Raw genomic sequence first — 21921 nt, forward strand, 5'->3', positions numbered from 1 at the left:
GTCTCATTCTCCACTACGACCTGCGGTTTGTGCTTTCTGTTGTGGTGAGAAACACCGGTGGGCAGCTAGCAGTCTGAACTATGGAGCAGATAAATGATATCCAGGTCGTTCCGTGCACCAGCTCCAATTATCTAAAACCATTCAGGGTGCACTATAGCCAGGTGAGTCCAAATAGCCCACTCGCGTTATATCATCCAGCATGAATTGCGGACACCATGTATTTTTATTGCTAGTTGCCCAACCCCCATTCATTTTGCAATTGCCTTATTGTGCAGCATCAACGTCGTAACCTTCATAAAAAGACGGCACACCATATTTAAATGACCATACTTATCGACTTAACGTCTTTATTAACTCTGCATCACCACTGCCACCAAATATTTACTCAAATCAATTGCATGAAATGTAAATATTCAAGCAAGTATAGTAGTTAGCTAACATATCAGTTGCTGTCTCATGTCGAGCACATGCTATACATTAGGCTAGTTAGCTAGCTGGCTAGCTTGCTGGAAATTGACAACCTGACCACTACAATATCTGAATTTCCCCAGTTGGTGATGGTTGTTGTAGGTTGAGTGGCACAGTATCTCTGGTGCGAGTTGGGCAAGACCTTGAGATGTGTCAAACGGAGAGATGGCTAGCCTGGCTAGTCAACTAGCTAGCTTGTTTTGGGACTGAGGTCGGATGTTGATGCAGCATTTGGGTGCTATCCTGAGCATGCAAACCTATTCGACTTCCAGTGATTGATTTGGATATAACCAGGAAACCCACAAGTCCACTTTTATGAATCGAACCCACCAGTATTTTATTTCCCACAAATTATGTTCAAATATTGATCTCCCTAAGTATTCAATCTAAAGGGCAGATACCTATGTAGCTACTGTAGTTAGTTAAATTCCCTCAGGTATTAAAATGCATGTTAGGGTATATTGATTCCAATAGTAACTGCTCTATTTGGGTAGCTAGCTACATCGTTTGGAAGTTGGATTGGCTACACTTAAACGACCATGTGATGTTAAAGATGACACTATTTGTGGTTGACTGTGTGTTAATTGATTAGGCTATAGTTCTGGTCACAGGCAATTATCCATATTTAGTTACTTATAATAACCCTATTGGAACCAGATTTTGCATGGTTGCCATTCTTTGACTAGGCAGTTTCCACTCTGAATTGAAAGCTATACTCAGGTCAATGACATGTAGGCATACAGTGTCTGGCCTCTAGCCTCTACTTTGACCTTTCTAGGAATGCGACGTTTTTCTGCTGTGATTTCTTTAGCAGTGATTCCCTTTGGGGTGGGCAATGTTTCATCACATTAACTCAACCTTTTATGAGATCAGAATCACCTTCATTTGCCAAGTACATTTACACATACCCAGAATTTTCCCTAGTGAGAATGTGCTGCCAGCATGCAATAGACAATATAAATTCAGCAAAAAAAGTCAAATGTCAACTGCATTTATTTTCAGCAAACTTGTGTATTTGTATGAACATAACAAGATTCAACAACTGAGAAATAAACTGAACAAGTTCCACAGACATGTGACTAACATAAATTGAATAATGTGTCCCTGAACAAAGGGGGGTCAACATCAATAGTAACAGTCAGTATCTGGTGTGGCCACCAGCTGCATTAAGTACTGCAGTGCATCTCCTCCTCATGGACTGCACCAGATTTGCCAGTTCTTGCTGTGAGATGTTACCCCACTCTTCCACCAAGGCACCTGCAAGTTCCCGGACATTTCTGGGGGGAGTGGCCCTAACCCTCACCCTCCGACCCAACAGGTCCCAGACTTGGTCAATGGGATTGAGATCCGGGCTCTTCGCTGGGCATGGCAGGACACTGACATTACTGTCTGGTAGAAAATCACGCACAGAACGACCAGTATGGCTGGTGGCATTGTCATGCTGGAGGGTCATGTAAGGATGAGCCTGCAGGAAAGGTACCACATGAGGGAGGACGATGTCTTCCCTGTAACGCACAGCGTTGAGATTGCCTGCAATGACAACAAGCTCAGTCCGATGATGCTGTGACACACCGCCCCAGACCATGACGGAACCTCCACCTCCAAATCGATCCCGCTCCAGAGTACAGGCCTCGGTGTAACGCTCATTCCTTCGACGATAAACGCGAATCTGACCATCACCCCTGGTGAGACAAAACCGCGACTAGTCAGCGAAGAGCACTTTCGGCCAGTCTTGTCTGGTCCAGCGACGGTGGGTTTGTGCCCATAGGCGACATTGTTGCCAGTGATGTCTGGTGAGGACCTGCCTTAAGTTAGGGACAGACATTCCGCTAGCTATCCAATGGTAGAGCGTGGCGTGAAATACAAATACCTTAAAAATGCTATAACTTCAATTTCTCAAACATATGACTATTTTACACCATTTTAAAGACAAGACTCTCGTTAACCTCTTACATCTAGACGTTCCGCTAGCGGAACACCTGCTCCAATATCCAATGATAGGCGTGGCGCGAATTACAAATTCCTCAAAAATACAAAAACTTCAATTTTTCAAACATATGACTATTTCACAGCATTTTAAAGACAAGACTCTCCTTTATCTAACCACACTGTCCGATTTCAAAAAGGCTTTACAGCGAAAGCAAAACATTAGATTATGTCAGCAGAGTACCAAGCCAGAAATAATCAGACACCCATTTTTCAAGCTAGCATATAATGTCACAAAAACCCAGAAGACAGCAAAATGCAGCACTAACCTTTGATGATCTTCATCAGATGACACACCTAGGACATTATGTTATACAATACATGCATGTTTTGTTCAATCAAGTTCATATTTATATCAAAAACCAGCTTTTTACATTAGCATGTGACGTTCAGAACTAGCATACCCCCTGCAAACTTCCAGGGAATTTGCTAACAATTTACTAAATTACTCACGATAAACGTTCACAAAAAGCATAACAATTATTTTAAGAATTATAGATACAGAACTCCTCTATGCACTCGATATGTCCGATTTTAAAATAGCTTTTTGGTGAAAGCACATTTTGCAATATTCTAAGTACATAGCCCAGCCATCACGGGCTAGCTATTTAGACACCCGGCAAGTTTAGCCTTCACCAAAATCAGATTTACTATTATAAAAGTTTGATTACCTTTTGTTGTCTTCGTCAGCATGCACTCCCAGGACTGCTACTTCAATAACAAATGTTGGTTTGGTCCAAAATAATCCATCGTTATATCCGAATAGCGGCGTTTTGTTCGTGCGTCCCAGACACTATCCGAAATGGTAAATCAGGGTCGCGCGCATGGCGCAATTCGTGACAAAAAAATTCGAAATATTCCATTACCGTACTTCGAAGCATGTCAACCGCTGATTAAAATCAATTTTTATGCAATTTATCTCGTAAAAAAGCGATAATATTCCGACCGGGAATCTCCTTTTCGGCAAACAGGAAAAATCACAAAGACGGGGGCGGCCAGGGCACGCGCCTAAGCCCACAGTCCCTTGATCGGCCACTTGAGAAAGGCGATAATGTGTTTCAGCCTGGGGCTGGGATGACGACATTCTGTTTTTTCCCGGGCTCTGAGCGCCCATGGACGACGTAGGAAGTGTCACGTTAGAGCAGAGATCCTTTGTAAAAGATAGAGATGGCAAAGAAGTTCAAGAAATGGTCAGACAGGCCACTTCCTGTAAAGGAATCTCTCAGGTTTTGACCTGCCATTTGAGTTCTGTTATACTCAGACACCATTAAAACAGTTTTAGAAACTTTGGAGTGTTTTCTATCCAAAGCCAATAATTATATGCATATTCTAGTTACTGGGCAGGAGTAGTAACCAGATTAAATCGGGTACGTTTTTATCCAGCCGTGAAAATACTGCCCCCTAGCCATAACAGGTTAATCTAACCACATTGTCCGATTTCAAAAAGGCTTTACAGCGAAAGCAAAACATTAGATTATGTCAGAAGAGTACCCTGCCAAAAATAAATCACACAGCCATTTTCAAAGCAAGCATATATGTCACAAAAACCAAAACCACAGCTAAATGCAGCACTAACCTTTGATCTTCATCAGATGACACTCCTAGGACATTATGTTATCCAATACATGCATGTTTTGTTCAATGAAGTTCATATTTATATCAAAAAACAGCTTTTTACATTAGCATGTGATGTTCAGAACTAGCATACCCACCGCAAACTTCTGGTGTATTTACTAAATTACTCACGATAAACGTTTACAAAATACATAACAATTATTTTAAGAATTATAGATACAGAACTCCTTTATGCAATCGCGGTGTCAGATTTTAAAATAGCTTTTCGGCGAAAGCACATTTTGCAATATTCTGAGTAGATAGCTCGGCCATCACAGGCTAGCTAATTTGACACCCACCAAGTTTGCTGCTCACCAAACTCAGATTTGCTATAAGAATTATTGGATTACCTTTGCTGTTCTTCGTCAGAATGCACTCCCAGGACTTCTACTTCAACAACAAATGTTGTTTTGGTTCGAAAGAATCCATAGTTATATCCAAATAGCTCCGTTTTGTTCGTGCGTTCAGGTCAGTATCCGAAGTGTGACGCGTGGGCGCATTTCGTGACAAAAAAATTATAAATATTCCATTACCGTACTTCGAAGCATGTCAAACGCTGTTTAAAATCAATTTTTGTGCTATTTTTCTCGTAAAATAGCGATAATATTCCAACCGCGCGACGTTATATTCATTCATAGACTGAAAGAAAAACATGGAGTCGTCTCGTGCATGCGCACTCCAGTGTCATTGTTCCCTGCCTGACCACTCACAAAAACTCCTGCTTTTTTTCTCCCAGAGACTGCAGAGACGTCATTCCACTTTCTGGCGCCTTCTGAGAGCCAATGGAAGCCTTAGAAAATGTCACGTTACAGCAGAGATGCTGTATTTTTGATAGAGATGCCCTAGAAGGAGAACAAATTGTCAGACAGGGCACTTCCTGTATGGATTCTTCTCAGGTTTTGGCCTGCCATATGAGTTCTGTTATACTCACAGACACCGTTCAAACAGTTTTAGAAACTTTAGTGTTTTCTATCCAAATCTACTAATTATATGCATATTCTAGTTTCTGGGCAGGAGTAGTAACCAGATTAAATCGGGTACGTTTTTTTATCCGGCCGTGAAAATACTGCCCCCTATCCCAAACAGGTTAAAACAGGCCTACAAGCCTTCAGTTCAGCCTCTCTCAGCCTATTGCGGACAGTCTGAGCACTGATGGAGGGATTGTGCGTTCCTGATGTAATTCAGGCAGTTGTTGTTGCCATCCTGTATCTGTCCCGCAGGTGTGATGTTCGGATGTACCGATCCTGTGCAGGTGTTGTTACACGTGGTCTGCCACTGCGAGTACGATCAGCTTTCCATCCTGTCTCCCTGTAGTGCTGTCTTAGGCATCTCGCAGTACGGACCTTGCAATTTATTTCTCTGGCCGCATCTACAGTCCTCATGCCACCTTGCAGCATGCCTAAGGCACATTCGCGTAGATTAGCAGGGACCCTGGGCATCTTTCTTTTGGTGTTTTTCAGAGTCAGTAGAAAGGCCTCTTCAGTGTCCTAATTTTTCATAACTGACCTTAATTGCCTACCGTCTGTAAGCTGTTAGTGTCTTAACGACCGTTCCACAGGTGCATGTTCATTAATTGTTTATGGTTCATTGAACAAGCATGGGAAACAGTGTTTAAACCCTTTACAATGAAGATCTGTGAAATTATTTGGATTTTTACGAATTCTCTTTGAAAGACAGGGTCCTGAAAATAGGACGTTTCTTTTTTGCTGAGTTTACAAACAAAATACAGACAGACATCATACTGAATTACGATATCTGAACAGTATATGCTGATTACAGTGGGAATATATTGGAAACACTGAATACAGTATAGTGCAGATTAGTATTTGAGGTCATTGATGACAAGGTGCAGTAATTGCCCAATGCAAAGTACCTTAAAGAACAATTCTGCCCACTTTTAACATTTGGGTTGTTATTATGAAATATTTAGTGGTCATACACAGTTTGAGTAATTGTATTTTATTGTCTATTGACTGTTTAGTGATGTGCAAAACCGTACATTCCTTCTCTGTGACGTATTCAAGTAGGATCCCTGAGATGGTCCCATGTGGTTCAGTTGGTATAACATGGCGCTTGTAACCCCAGGGTTGTGGGTTCGATTCCCAAGGGGGACCAGTACGACAATGTATGCACTCACTACTATCAGGATAAGAGCGTCTGCAAATGACGTAAATGACTAATCCAATAAAAGTATGGACAGTCATTTTCAAAATCCAATATGACACATCTGTAGTTTTCTGATCATATTGGAACTCCAAGCTATATGTTGCTCAAGTTGTCCTTTTCTAATAACAACTGCAAATATTTTAAATAGATGCTCAAAAACCTATAGAACAGTAGTCACCAACCTTTTGAGTCAAGATTACTTTCTGAGTTGAAATACAAACCGAGATCTGTCGCTCAGATTTTTTTGTTACTCAAACGTAAGCCTATATGCAACATTAACCAATGAATAACAGCACTGTAGCAATGAGGTTTGTGCAGTAGGCTATAGGCCCAATACATTATCACCGCATATTGGAATTGCTTGAATTTCCCTGCCAATGCATTGTTCTTCGGACCATTTTTTACAATTATATTTCAACGTTTGAGGTAGGCTATATGATCACACCGGTAATAGATCAGTTGTTTTACTTGTGAGGCACAGCTGAGGCACAGCTGAGTGAGCATACATTTAAATATATTACTGGGCTGATGGTGCCTACATCTGATGGTCAGTCTCAGTGACTGGAGAGAGCAGGAGGAGACTGGGGTCCGCCTCTCACCGTCCCTCTCCCTTTCCTCTGCTGACACTGACCAAAAAGGGAAACGGTCTTCCAGCTGATTTTGAAACTCGAGTCGCACTGCATTATTCTTGCCTCATAAAGAAATTCATGTTATTACGCCTATGAACAAAGAAAGTTAAATATTTCTTGATATTCAAAAAGTCCCAAGCTGCTAATAATAATGCAAGCCTATCGATACACTTTCCTACTCATTCATTACAGCTGCAGTGTTGGTTGTAGAGCGAGTGGTATTAGGAAAAACGCACATTTTAATTGCTTATAAAAGTGTTGAATAAAGTATTGACAGTGCCGAATAAGAACTTATACACGATCTCACTCATAAAAACAGCAGCTCTTTGCTGTGTTTGTTGACAGTCTCTCTCTAGTCGTGGTTTTGAAATCTCGCAGTATCAACTTTGCTGTAGCTTTCTTTTATACCTGCTATGTTACTGCAGACACAGTAATCTGAGCCATCCAATTAGCCAGTGGTAGGCCTATAGTGCACTTGGTTTGCTCTCCGGGCCCGCTGGGAAGGCAGAGTTTGTACCTTTTGGGGCGGCAGGTAGCCTAGTAGTTGGTGTTGGGCCAGTAACCGAAAGGTTGCTAGATCGTATCCCTTAGCTGACAAGGTAAAAATCTGTTCTGCCACTGAGCAAGGCAGTTAACCCACTGTTGTTCCTAGGCCGTCATTGTAAATAAGAATTTGTTCTTAACTGACTTGCCTAGTTAAATAAAAACTTCAGACATGAAAGGGTTCAAAATGGGAACATTATCACGATTGACCACTACTATAGAACGATATTTATAGACAGCTTATTACAATATGTTCAAACTCCCATGATTCTATTCAGCAAAACCACTCCCACGAGCTATTGTGCCTTTTCCAAATAGCCTATATTTCCGTACTGAATTACTTGTAAACATCATACTTTTTTTTTTTAGTTCCAATAGGCCTCCAGTGTTGGATGATTGCATGGACAGTCGCTGAGGCTTTATATTTCTGTTATCATGGAACGCTTTATTTCAGATGCAGCAGGTTTAGCTACTTAGCTAGCTAGCATGGCTAAAGTTGCACCAAAGATACAGGCTGAGAGACCAGGATTCCATAATGATTTGCCTGTACATTTCATAATAGTAGTTCCTATAACAGGCCTATATGTTGTTTGGACTGTTTAACACAGTCGATAAGACGAAACTCAGCTGTTATTGTTACAAGCACTATTATTTTGGATGTAGCAGTCGGGCTAGCTAGCATACTAACTAGATAAAGTAACTCTGTGCTATGGTTACCGTAGCTAGTTAGCATCTACATTGTTTTTTTGTGTATTGCAGTTGATTGGTGCTAATGACATGAACATATATTCAGCATGACATTTATGCAAGCATTATAATATTTACTAGGGCTGACCCCATTTTAGTTGACTGGTCGATTGTTTGATCTATAGGCTTTTGGTCGACCAAGATTTCTTTAGTCGAGCAGTTGCATTTCAAAAATATGTTTTTATGGTGCACAAGACACTTGTCTGATTCGCCCCTGTCTCAGTGGACTAATCCATTTCGGAGGCCACGGGGATGGCACAGTCCACTCTAAGACGTGAAACTGAAATTTGTAAATGGTTATATTATGTAATACAATGGTGCAACACTAATACATCTAGTATTATTTTATAACAAATGTGCTTTCTCCCGGGTTGGATACTGTCGCAGTCCGCTGTTTTGAAACATGATCTAAAGTGCGCTGTAGAATTGGCGCCTTTCCCTATGTTGCTATGTGAATAATAGCAAAGTTACCCAGCATATTGGTATTGAGAACGATGCAGCGGAGGCAGCAGCAGCAGAGGTAACAGCCCTTGCCTTAGCCTAATTGTCAAAGAAAATTGAGAGGAAACCCCAACATAATTCCGTCTATACTCAATATCCAAACTGTTAAATGTGCCAGGCTTATAAATCATCCATATACAGTTGAAGTCGGAGGTTTACATACACCTTAGCCAAATACATTTCAACTCCGTTTTTCACATTTCCTGACATTTAATCCTAGTAAAAATACCCTGTCTTAGGTCAGTTAGGATCACCACTTTATTTTAAGAATGTGAAATGTCAATAATACTAGAGACAATGATTTATTTCAGCTTTTATTTCTTTCATCACATTCCCAGTGGGTCAGAAGTTTACATACTAATTGAGTGTATTTGGTAGCATTGCCTTTAAATTGTTTAACTTGGGTCAAATGATTCGGGTAGCCTTCCACAAGCTTCCCATAATAAGTTTGGTGAATTATGACCCATTCCTCATGACAGAGCTGGTGTAACTGAGTCAGGGTTGTAGGCCTCCTTGCTCGCTCACGCTTTTTCAGTTCTGCCCACAATTGTTCTATGAGATTGGGTTTTGTGATGGCCACTTCAATACCTTGACTTTGTTGTCCTTAAGCCATTTTGCCACAACTTTGGAAGTATGCTTGGGGTCATTGTCCATTTGGAAGACCCATTTGCGACCAAGCTTTAACTTCCTGACTGATGTCTTGAGATGTTGCTTCAATATATCCACATAATATTCCTCCTCATGATGCCATCTATTTTGTGAAGTGCACCAGTCCCTCCTGCAGCAAAGCACCCCACAACATGATGCTACCACCCCCGTGCTTCACGCTACCATGTCACATGATGACCCGATGTCACAGGAAGGCCAAAAAGATTATCAAGGACAATAACCACCCGAGCCACTGCCTGTTCACCCCACTACTATCCATAAGGCGATGTTAGTACAGGCGCGTTAAAGCTGGGACCGAGAGACTGAAAAACAGATCCAATCTCAAGGCCATCAGACTGCTAAACAGCCATCACTAACACAGAGCGGCGGCTGCCTACATACAGACTTGAAATCATTGGCCGCTCTAACAAATGGATCACTAGTCACTTTATTAATGCCACTTTAGTAATGATGTTTACATATCTTGCACTACTCATCCCAGATGTGTATATACTGTATTTAATACCATCTATTGCATCTCGTCTATGCCAGTCGGTCATGGCCCATCCATATTTTTATGTGTACATATTCTTATTCCATCCCTTTACTTCAATTTGTGTGTATTAGGTAGTTGTGGAATTGTTAGATTACTTGTTAGATATTGCCGCACTGTCGGAACAAGAAGCACAAGCATTTCGCTACACTCACAGTAACATCTGCATGTGACCAATCACATTTCATTTGACCAGGTGGTGATGCAGCTCGACAGGATGCGCTCAATTGTGCATCTGTAAAAGTTTTAGGTGACAAGCCAAATTTCTTCAGTCTCCTGAGGTTGAAGAGGCGCTGTTGGGCCTTCATCACACGGTCTGTGTGGGTGGACCATTTCAGTTTGTCAGTGATATGTACGCCGAGGAACTTAACTTTCCTCCTCCTCCACTGCTGTCCCATCGATGTGGACAGTGCTGTTTCCTGAAGTCCACGATCATCTACTTTGTTTTGTTGACGTTGAGTGAGAGGTTATTTTCCTGACTCCACACTCCGAGAGCCCTTACCTCCTCCCTGTAGGCTGCCTCGTTGTTGTTGGTAATCAAGCCTACTACTGTTGTGTCATCTGCAAACTTGATGATTGAGTTGGAGGCATGCATGGCCACGCAGTCATGGGTGAACAGGGAGTACAGGAGGGGGCTGAGCATTCACCCTTGTGGGGCCCCAGAGTTGAGGATCAGCGAAGTGGAGATGTTTTGTACCTTCACCACCTGGGGGTACCTTTTCAGGAAGTCCAGGACCCACTTGCACAGGGCGGGGTTCAGACCCAGGGCCTCACGCTTAATGATGAGCTTGGAGGGTACTATGGTGTTGAATGCTGAGCTATAGTCAATGAACAGCATGCTTACATAGGTATTCCTCTTGTCCTGATGGGATTGTGCAGGGTGATGGCGATTGCATCGTCTGTGGACCTATTGGTGCAGTAAGCAAATTGAAGTGGGTCTAGGGTGACAAGTAAGGTGGAGGTGATATGATCTAGTCTAGACTTGACTAGTCTCTTAAAGGACTTCATGATGACAGAAGTGAGTGCTACGGGGTAATAGTCATTTAGTTCAGTTACCTTTGCATTCTTGGGTACAGGAACAATGGTGGCCATCTTGAAGCATGTGGGGACAGCAGTCTGGGATAGGGAGAGATTACAGACATATTCAAACACACCAGCCAGGAGGTCTGCGCATGCTCTGAGGACGCTGCTAGGGATGCCGTCTGGCCGGCAGCCTTGCAAGGGTTTACATGTTTAAATGTCTTACTCACGTCGGCCATGGAGAAGGAGAGCCCACAGTCCTTGTTAGCTGGCTGCGTCGGTGGCACTGTTATCCTCAAAGCGGGCAAAGAATGTGTTTAGCTTGTCTGGAAGCAAGACTTCGGTGTCTGCGACGTGGCTGGTTTTTCTTTTGTAGTCCATGATTGTCTGTTGACCCTGCCAAATACTTCTTGTGTCTGAACCGTTGACTTGCGACTCCACTTTGTCTCTAAACTGACGTTTTGCCTGTTTCGTTGCCTTGCGGATGGAATGACTACTCTGTTTGTTTTCTGCCATATTCCCAGTCACCTTGCCATGGTTAAATGCGGTGGTTCGTGCTTTCAGTTTTCAAATGCAGTTTATCTATCCACGATCTGTGGTTAGGGTAGGTTTTAATAGTCACAGTGGGTACAACATCTCCTATACACTTCTTGATAAACTCAATAACTGTCTCGGTATTTACATCAATATAATTCTCTGAAGCTACCCAGAACATATCCCAGTCCGACTGATCAAATTAATCTTGACGCGTGGATTCCGATTGGTCAGACCAGCATTGACTAGTCCCTAGCACGTGTACGTCCTGTTTTGAGTTTCTGCCTATAGGAAGGAAGGAGCAAAATGGAGTCTTGGTCAGATTTGCCGAAAGGAGGACGGGGGAGGGCCTTGTGTGCATCCTGGAAGTTGGAATAACAATGTTGTTTGTTTTCCAGCGCGAGTACTTCAGTCAATATGCTGATAAAATTTAGGTAGCATTTTCCTCAAATTTTCTTTGTTAAAGGCCCCATCTACAATAAATGCAGCCTCCGGATATATGGTTTGCATAAAGTCCAATGACGTTCCCTGAGGGCAGTCGTGGTATCGGCTTGAGGAGTGATATACACGGCTGTGACAATAACCGAAGAGAATTCTCTTGGGAGATAATACGGTCGGCATTTGATTGAGGTATTCTAGGTTGGGTAAGCAAAAGGACTTGAGTTCCTATATGTTATTACAATTAGAGGTCGACAGATTAATCGGCATGGTTGATTTAATTAGGGCCGACTTCAAGTTTTCATAACAATCGGTAGTCGGCCTTTTTGGACGCTGATTATGGCCAATTACGTTGCAATCCACGAGGAAACTGTGTGGCAGGCTGACCACCTGTTACGTGAGTGCAACAAGGAGCCAAGGGTAGTTGCTTGCTAGCATTAAACTTTTCTTATAAAAATACTATCAATCTTCATATAATCACTAGTTAACTGCACATGGTTGATATTACTAGGTTAACTAGCCTTTCCTGCGTTGCATATAATCAATGCGGTGCCTGTTAATTTATCATCGAATCACAGCCTACTTCAACTTCGCCGAACGGGTGATGATTTAACAATAGTGCATTCGCGAAAAATGTACCTAACCATAAACATCAATGCCTTTTCTTAAAATCAATACACAGAAGTATATATTTTTTAAACCTGCATATTTAGTTAACAGAAATTCATGTTAGCAGGCAATATTAACTAGGGAAATTGTCACTTCTCTTGTGTTCAGTGCAAGCAGAGTCCGGGTATATGCAACAGTTTTGACTGCCTGGCTGGTTGCGAACTGTGAGCTAATTTGCCAGAATTTTTGGTAATTATGACATTGTGCAATGTAGGTTGTGCAATGTAACAGCAATATTTAGACTTAGGGTTGTCACCCGGTTCCGTATTTCACTGAAAGAATAAATGTTTTTTTTCAAAATGATAGTTTCCGGATTTGACCATATTGATGACCAAAGGCTCGTATTTCTGTGTTTATTATATTATAATTAAGTCTGATTTGATAGAGCAGTCTGACTGAGCAGTGGTAGGCAGCAGCAGACTCGTAGCATTCATTCAAACAGCACTTTACTGTGTTTTGCCAGCAGCTCTTAGCAATGCTTGACACAGCGCTGTTTATGACTTCAACCCTATCAACTCCTGAGATTAGGCTGGCAATACTAAAGTGCCTATAAGAACATGCAATATTCAAAAGTATATGAAATACAAATGGTATAGAGAGAAATAGTCGACGCGTCATAATAACTACAACCTAAAACTTCTTAACTGGGAATATTGAACCACCAGCTTTCATTTGTTCTGAGCAAGGAACTTAAACGTTAGCTTTTTTACATGGCACATATTGCACTTTTACTTTCTTCTCCAACACTGTTTTTACATTATTTAAACCAAATTGAACATGTTTAATTATTTATTTTAGTCTAAATAGATTTTATTTATATATTATTTTCAAATAAGTGTTCATTGTGCATTCAGTATTGTTGTAATTGTCATTATTACAAATATATGTGTGTGTGTGTGTGTGTAAGCATCGGCTTTTTTGGGTCCGCCAATAATGGTATCGGTGTTGAAAAATCATAACAGGTCGATCTCTAATTACAATTACACCATGAGTTGTTAATAATGAAACATACACCCCCGCCCTTCTTCCCAGAGAGATGTTTATTCCTGTTGGCACGATGAATTGAGAATCCAGATGGCTGGACCGACTCTGACCGTATATCCCGAGTGAGCCATGTTTCCGTGAAACAGAGGATGTAACAATCACTGATGTCGCTCTGGAAAGAAACCATTGCCCTGATCTCGTCAACTTTGTTATTCAGGGACTGAACATTTAGCAAGTAATATACTCGGAAGCGGTGGGTGGTGTGCGCGCCTCCTAAGTCTGACCAGAAGACCGCTCCGAATCCCTTTTCTCCGCCGGTGTTGTTTTGGGTCGGCCTCTGGAATCAGTTCAATTGCCTTGGGTGGTGCGAACAAAGCATACGCTTCGGGAATGTCGTATTCCTGGTCGTTATGCTGGTATGTAGGCAGATTATGCAATAGTCATGTAAACACCTTAGTCTGCTTATCTTAATCGTGTAAGATCAAAGTAATCATACACTGATTTAAAACACCTGTTTTCAAATCTTTCAAATTATTTGGACATGTAAGCACCTTAATTTGTTTTCCATGTTCTAGCACCAGCTGAGCAAGCCTGCCTCTTTAGTGCGAGTGACGTGAGAGTTCGGAAACAACTGAATCTATGCCTCTTAGAAATAGTTTTCACATACAAACTGTATATGTCCGAACAAATATGCTTCCCAAAAATAACATGGTCGCTGTGGTAGAACATTTATTTTGATTGCCAATTTTCTGCATTTATCAGAGTGCCATCAGGTAGCCTGATTTTCAGATGTGTGCATGTAAACAGCATTATTAGGCCTGAACTGTTATATTAATCTCACTATTCACAATAATCACATTTACATTTTAGTCATTTAGCAGACGCTCTTATCCAGAGCGACTTACAGTAGTGAATGCATACATTTCATACATTTTCTTTCTCCGTACTGGTCCCCCGTGGGAATCGAACCCACAACCCTGGCGTTGCAAACACCATGCTCTACCAACAATCGCATTAGTGTGTGTGCATGTAACCATACTCATTGTCCTGTTGGAACGCAAATCGGTCGTTTTCACTCTGAAGTAGGTTCTCATCAAGGATTTGCCTGTATTTGGTTCCATTCATTTTTTCCTCTATCTTTACCAGTCTCCCAGTCCCTGCCACTGAAAAGCATCCCCAAAGCATAATGCTGCCACCACCATGCTTTATGGTAGGGATGGTGTTAACCAGGCACAGCTCATCACCTGTCTGTCTCCAGACAAAAGTGCTTTGCATTCAGGCCAGAGTGAAATCAGTTGAGTTGGACATTATCCAGATTTTCATATGATCATACAGTTTCTGTACCATACCAGGGTATATTGTGTTGCCGAATGTGCGCACAAGGGGTGCTATTAAATATTTGTATATTATTTTATACGCACAAAACAATTTAGACAACCGGGATCTTGATCCAGGAGGGGATTTAATGTCTCTGCTGTATTCAAAAAGCTTAATCTTGACATCTAGCCCCATAGCCAACAAGTTAGCTAACCAAATGCATAGCTGGAGCCCTAAACTGGATTATCATTTATTCGACACATCTTAGATTTCTTATAGTTATACTTAATGTATAGTTATAAGCAGTGGCGTAGCGCGCAGCCCCCAAAAAATAATATATATTTTTAAACTGTATTGAAAATCATACCGTCGGTATTTCGAAATAACCCGGTATACGGTATGTCGCCCAAGCCTACTCATCAGACCACAGAATATTTTGCCTTATTCTCTGAGTTTCACGTGCTTTTTTTGCAAACTCCAGCTGTGCTGTCATGTACCTTTTTTTTTCTTCTCAGGAGTGGCTTCTGTCTGGCCACTCTCCCATAGCTTTAAGCACCAGCTGTCAGAGCAGCTCACAGATCACTGCACCTGTACATAGCCCATCTATAATTTAGCCCAAACAACTACCACTTCCCCTACTGTATTTATTTTGCTCCTTTGCACCCCATTATTTCTATTTCTACTTTGTACTTTCTTCCACTACAAATCTACCATTCCAGTGTTTTACTTGCTATATTGTATTTACTTTGCCACCATGGCCTTTTTTACCTTTACCTCCCTTATCTCACCTCATTTGCTCACATTCTATATAGACTTATTTTTCTACTGTATTATTGACTATGTTTTACTCAATGTGTAACTCTGTGTTGTATGTGTCGAACTGCTTTGCTTTATTTTGGGCAGGTCGCAATTGTAAATGAGAACTTGTTCTCAACTTGCCTACCTGGTTAAATAAAGGTGAAATAAATAAATAAAATAAAATAAAGGCCAGATTGGTGAAGTGCTATAGAGACTGTTGACCTTCTGGCAGGTTCTCCCATCTCAGCCAATGAGTTCTGTCATTGAGTTCTTGGTCACCTCCCTGACCAATGTCCTTCTTGCCTGGTAGCTCAGTTTGGTCAGACAGCCAGCTCTAGTCAAAGTCTAGGTAGTTCCATATTTTTTTTTCAATTTCCCAATGATGGAGACCACTGTGCTCTTGGAGAAACACTGTAGAAATAGTTTTTTACCCTTCCCCAGATATAATGTATACCTCATCTCAATTCTATCTCGGAGATCTACAGACAGTTCCTTGGACTTAATAGTATAGTTTCTGCTTTGACACGCACTGTCAACTGTGGGACCTTAAATAGACAGCTGTTTCTTTCTAAATCATGTCCAAACAACTGAATTGGACACAGGTGGACTCCAATCAAGTTGTAGTGATATCTCTAGGATGATCGAAATCAAAGTCTCCTCCATTAATTCACGTGTTCTGGAGCTTGATTGCTGCTGGAGTGACAAATTGTTCCCACTAAACAAATGTTCCCTTTGGCTATGGGGTGAGAGTTGGGGCCAGGTCAAGGGTCATGGCCATGGCATATTATTTAGTAGTTTACGAATGGGTGCAATCTGCTATTTGGACAAAGAGATGCGTCCTTAAGTGGCTAGCCAAATAGCGTTGCACTTCTGTTGTTATCTGATGAAATTGAAGCAATTTTCTGCTGTATGTGTTTCACTAATGTATTTTTTTTGTGAAGGAAAACTATAGTTGCACCCCCCCTGACCACTCTATTGAAGTAAAAAAAAAAACGGTTGACTTTCAATATAAAACTCAGGTGAAATGGTTTAAAAAAAACAGATTTTTTTGATGGTCTGTGTTTTGAAAATGCAGATTTCTGAACTCGAATGTGACCCCTGAATATATTTGCCATTTATATCTATAAGCCTAATTGGGAAATAATTAATTTAAGTTGCCATTTTTATAGGGCTGGGTGGTATACTGTATTTAGATATACCAGTATTGATGCACTGACCAGTTTGGGTTTTACCTTCTATAATGGTATTTGAATGTTTGGTTTGTTAAATGTGATAAGCCTTGTGTAATGTCCATTTTTTATAGTTTACTTCGCTACTTGAGTGATCTCTATCCGCTCTCTCTCTTTCATGCAGCTTTCTACACAGACCTAGCCCCGTCCCCTGTCACTCAAGGAGTGCATTTGTTGTTCCTTGACCATGAGACACTTGCATTCTGCACATGCCACAATGTTGGTGACAACGATGCTGTTTTCACTTTGCTTATTAATATAAATCCACTAGCGCTCTATAATTGCACTTAGTTTTGTGTTTCTTACATCTGCAAATATCTAGTTTGTTTTTAATTAGCAAGTTGGCCCTAAATCCTGTTGGCTGCTAATTATTAGCTGCTAATGCTAATCGCTAGCTAGTACATGTACTGAGTCAGAGAATGTATTTAGCTATACAGTCTGATAAAACCAGTGACGGTGTAGACTTAAATCAGCATGTTGTTTGTGAAACAGTATCTTCTAAATCAAAGAGGAATAGTGGAAACAAACAATATGTTGGCAACATGAAGTAGCTAACAGAGAACATTCAATGTAGCCAAAGATTATAAGGTGCCCTAGGAAACACTTAGTTCCTACTGTCACAATAACTTCTCTCTGGCAACTATAGAATTAGAACAATAATTATATTTCCATGATTCCAACAGTTCAACCAAGTGTTTTGCTCCAAAGCGCAAGTCAAATTGCAATTGCAACATTTTGGTTAAAAATAAGGCCTAGATTGTTTGCCCAAATTGTGCAGCCCTGCATGGCAGTGTGTAAATTATCTCAAATGAGTACAACAATTTCAGAAATTGATGAAAACGCAGACATCTTTTTTTGGTTGAACTTGAATTGAACAGTATAAAACAATCCGAATAGAGACAGACCAATTGAAATCACTTAGAAATGTATCTGTTGCCACCCTAGGGTTACGCACTACCATTGTACAGGATGCAAACAGATGACTGACTTTTTGACGTCAAGCTGACGTCTTCCTCAAAGTGACCTGACCATTGCACTTAGCGCGTTTTATAGCCCTGTGGCCCATTTTTGAAACAACAATGTAAAACAATTATAATGATATGTTTTAAAGGAAAATTATAACACAAAATAATAAGAGAAATAGTGTCTCGTTAATCAATAGGCCATGCTAAGGAAACACATTGAACGTAAGATTATTTTTTTTGTACATGAAAAGTACATTTTATGCACTGAACAACTGTTTGGTGGAAACACCACTGGTGTGAAACTTAATATTTTAGTGGATTTTAGAATATTTGCATGAACATCTGTTGCCAATTGGATGGAAACCTAGCTACTGTAATAGTTCCATTAAAATTGGGCAAAAATTGCTTTAAAAAAAAAAAAACTTTCTCAAGCAAGAATTTTTCTAGGACTGTCTGGGAGTGGTCTGAGTGGGGTGGGTCAAACTGAAAACTAATGGTTATTGGCAGAGAGGTTTGGTTCTCCCTATGCAATTGGTCTATTAACCAATTTACCGCATGGTGTTGTCACCATTGAAAGCTGAAACTCCCACCCATGCAAACCTGCTGATTAGAAGACCTGTGTAGATTGTATTTTCAACCAGCAACTATCAGGAAGTAACACTGATAAAAAAAAGTCACACTTTGGGTTACATCTTTTATACAAAACACAGGAAAACTTGAATTTTGACTGCCCTGGGCCTGTAAGACTCCATAATGTTTCAGCTGAAGGTGCTACAAAACAAAAATGTGTCTTTTTTTTTTTTATAAAAAAAAAAAAAAAATTATGCACCACGCCTTTGGAACTCCCTCACAATCTGAGTTGTTCAGATTGTTGGGGCTTTTTAAAACAAGGGATTTAAAAAAATAATTACAGTTCTCTGGACATTTTATAAGATCCCTGTAGGTTTATTATAATTTATAATTCACTTCCATGTTTAAATATGAAACAATATATTTCTCAGAATGCATCAAACACTACAGAATGGAAGGGATCAACCTAAAATCATGACAAAAAAAACGAACTACTGTATGACATGTTTTAGTTGTAATCAAGCTAATATTTGAAATGGGATCTGTATTCTTTGTAGTAACTTAATTAGTGGCAGATGCTTTTGGTTAAGATTCGACAAAGGAATAAAACGTTCATGCTTCATGTCGCAGTTGAATTTCTTTGGATTCAATTCTACATCCTTTAATTCGTAATGGCTGCTCAGTGAAATGACCTGTCCTGATTTGTCAGATGCTTGCTAAAAAAACTTAAATGAGCAAGCCTTCCTTCATGACCTGGCCTCTGTCAATTGGTATAGAATCTGCTTGATCCCCGCTGTCGAAGATGCTTGGACCTTCCTTTTTGATATTTTCAGTGGTATTGTTAACAAACACGCCCCCATAAACAAAATGAGAAATGAAAACGGGTTCAAACCCTGGTTCGACCGTGGTCTTGCAGTTACTCCATCTCAAGAATTCAATTTGGAGAAAGGGTCAGCACACGCATACTCAGGCTCTCGTTCAGGTAAATTAGAAATAAGTGCACTCAGGCTATCCGGAAGGCCAAAGTTAGTTTATTTTAAGGAGCAGTTCTCTCTCTGTGGGTCTTACCCTAAGAAGTTCTGGAAAACCTGGAGAATAAACCCTCCTGCTCACAGCTGCCCATGTCTCTTAATGTTGATGTGGTTGTTACTGACAAGGAGCACATGGCTGAGCTCTTTTAATCACCACTTCATTAAGTCAGGATTCCTATTTGATACAGCCAGGCCTCCTTGCCTGTCCAACATTTCCTCATCTCCCACCCCTTCTAATACAACTATCCCTGATGCTTCTCCCTCTTTTCCCCCTGACCCGCTACAGAGTTTCTTCCTGCAGGCGGTCACTGAGTCCGAGGTGCTAAAGGAGCTCCTTCAACTTGGCCACAAATAACATCTGGGTCAGATGGTTTAGACCATTTCTTCTTTAAGGTTGCTACCCCTATCATCACCAAGCCTATCTCTTACCTTTTTAACCTGTCTCTCTTCTCTGGGAAGGTTCCCATTGCTTGGAAGACAGGCATGGTGCAAGCTGATCCTAACTGTTAGGGCTATTTCTATTTTGCCCTGGAATGTAAAATGGCGCCGGAAGAAATGGCAGCAGTTTCACAGGTGCCTAACCAATTGTATTATTATGCGTTTTTTCCTCCCACGTTATTTTTAACTTATTTTGTACATAATGTTTCTGTCACTGTATCTTATGACAAAAAAGAGCTCCTGGATATCAGGACAGCAATCACTCACCTTGGATTAGATTAAGATTTTTTCTTCAAGCAGGACGCACAGGATGTACTTCGAACACCCGACAAGGCCAACATCCCTGTCATTGGCAAAAGAAAGGGACGCAGGTACAGAGTACACAGGCCCTAATCAACAGCGCAATCTTTAAGTAAAAAAAAAAAGGTATTAGGTGAACAATAGATAAGTAAAGGAATAAAAACAGTAAAAAAAAAGTGAAAAATAACAGTAGCAAGGCTATATACAGTAGCGAGGCTATATACAGGCAGCGGTTTGTCGAGCTAATTGAGATAGTATGTACATGAATGTATAGTTAAAGTGACTATACATATATAATAAAACAGAGAGTAGCAGTAGCGTAAGAGAGGAGTTGCACAATGCAAATAGTCCGGGCAGCCATTTGATTACTTGTTTAGGAGTCTTATGACTTACGGGTAACAGCTGCTGAGAACCCTTTTGGTCCTAGACTTGGCGCTCTGGTACCGCTTGCCATGCGGTAGTAGAGAGAACATTCTATGACTGGGGAGGATGGGCCTTCCTCTGACACCACCTGGTATAGAGGTCCTGGATGGCAGGCAGCTTAGCCCCCGTGATGTACTAGGCTGTACGCACTACCCTCTATAGTGCCTTGCGGTCGGAGGCGGAGCAGTTGCCGTACAGGCAGTGACGCAACCAGTCAGAATGCTCTCAATGTTGCAGCTGTAGAACCTTGTGAGGATCTGAGGACCCATGGCAAATCTTTATAGTTTCTTGAGGGGGAATAGGCTTTGTTGTGCCCTCTTCACGACTGCCTTGGTGTGTTTGGACCATTCTAGTTTGCTGGTGATGTGGACACCAAGGAACTTGAAGCTCTCAACCTGCTCCACTACAGCCCCGTCAATGACAATGGGGGCGTGCTCTGTCCTCCTTTTCCTGTAGTCCACAATCTTAATGTAAACTAAGGTTTACACCTGACGTATTTGGCGCACGTGACAAATAAACTTTGATTTTATTTTCAAAGTGTTGGATAAACTTGTCAGTAATCAACTGACAGGCTTTCTTGACGTCTATAGTATTCTCTCTGGTATGCAATATAGTTTCCGCTCAGGTAATGGATGTGTCACTGCAACCTTAAAGGTCCTCAATGATGTCACCATTGCCCTTGATTCTAAGTAATGTTGTGCTGCTTTTTTTATTGACTTGGCCAAAGCTTGTGATATGGTAAACCATTCCATTCTTGTGGACCGGAGGAGTATTGGCTAAGGGGTATTGGTATCTCTGATGGGTCTTTGGCCTCGTTGCTAACTACCTCTCTCAAAGAGTGCAGTGTATAAAGTCAGAAAATCTGCTGTCTCAGCCACTGCCTGTCACCAAGGGAGAACCCCAAGACTCGATCCTAGGCCCGTTGCTCTTCTCAATTTACATCAACAACATAGCTCAGGCAGTAGGAAGCTCTCCCTCATCCATTTCTATGCAAATGATAGTTGGCCCCTTCCCGGATTTTGTGTTCAACGCTCTAAAACAAAGCTTTCTTAATGTCCAACAAGCTTTCTCCTTAACCTTGTTTTGAACATCTCCAAAACAAAGGTCATTTGGTTTGCTAAGAAGAATGCCCGTCTTCCCACTGGTGTGAATACTACCTCTGAGGGTTTAGAGCTTGAGGTAGTCACCTCATACAAGTTCTTGGTTAGTATGGCTAGACGGTACGCTGTCCTTCTCTCTTCACATATCAAAGCTGCAGGGTAAAGTTAAATCTAGACTTGGTTTCCTCTATCATAATCGCTCCTCTCTCATCCCAGCTGCCAAACTAACCCTGATTCAGATGACCATCCT

The 21921-nt window shown here is 41.2% G+C and overlaps 1 protein-coding gene across 1 annotated transcript in view; it reads left to right on the top strand.

The window, feature by feature from the left end:
- nudt14 (nudix (nucleoside diphosphate linked moiety X)-type motif 14) overlaps window positions 1–21921 on the top strand; it is a 90223-nt gene continuing 68302 nt past the window's right edge. The window contains exon 1 of the mRNA XM_014145103.3: window positions 1–161. Coding sequence (XP_014000578.1) covers window positions 81–161 — 81 coding nt within the window. The 5' untranslated portion in view covers window positions 1–80. The remainder of the gene's footprint in view (window positions 162–21921) is intronic.

This window comes from Salmo salar, chromosome 15 (assembly GCF_965601325.2).
Source record: "Salmo salar chromosome 15, fSalSal1, whole genome shotgun sequence".
NCBI classification, from domain to species: Eukaryota; Metazoa; Chordata; class Actinopteri; order Salmoniformes; family Salmonidae; genus Salmo; species Salmo salar.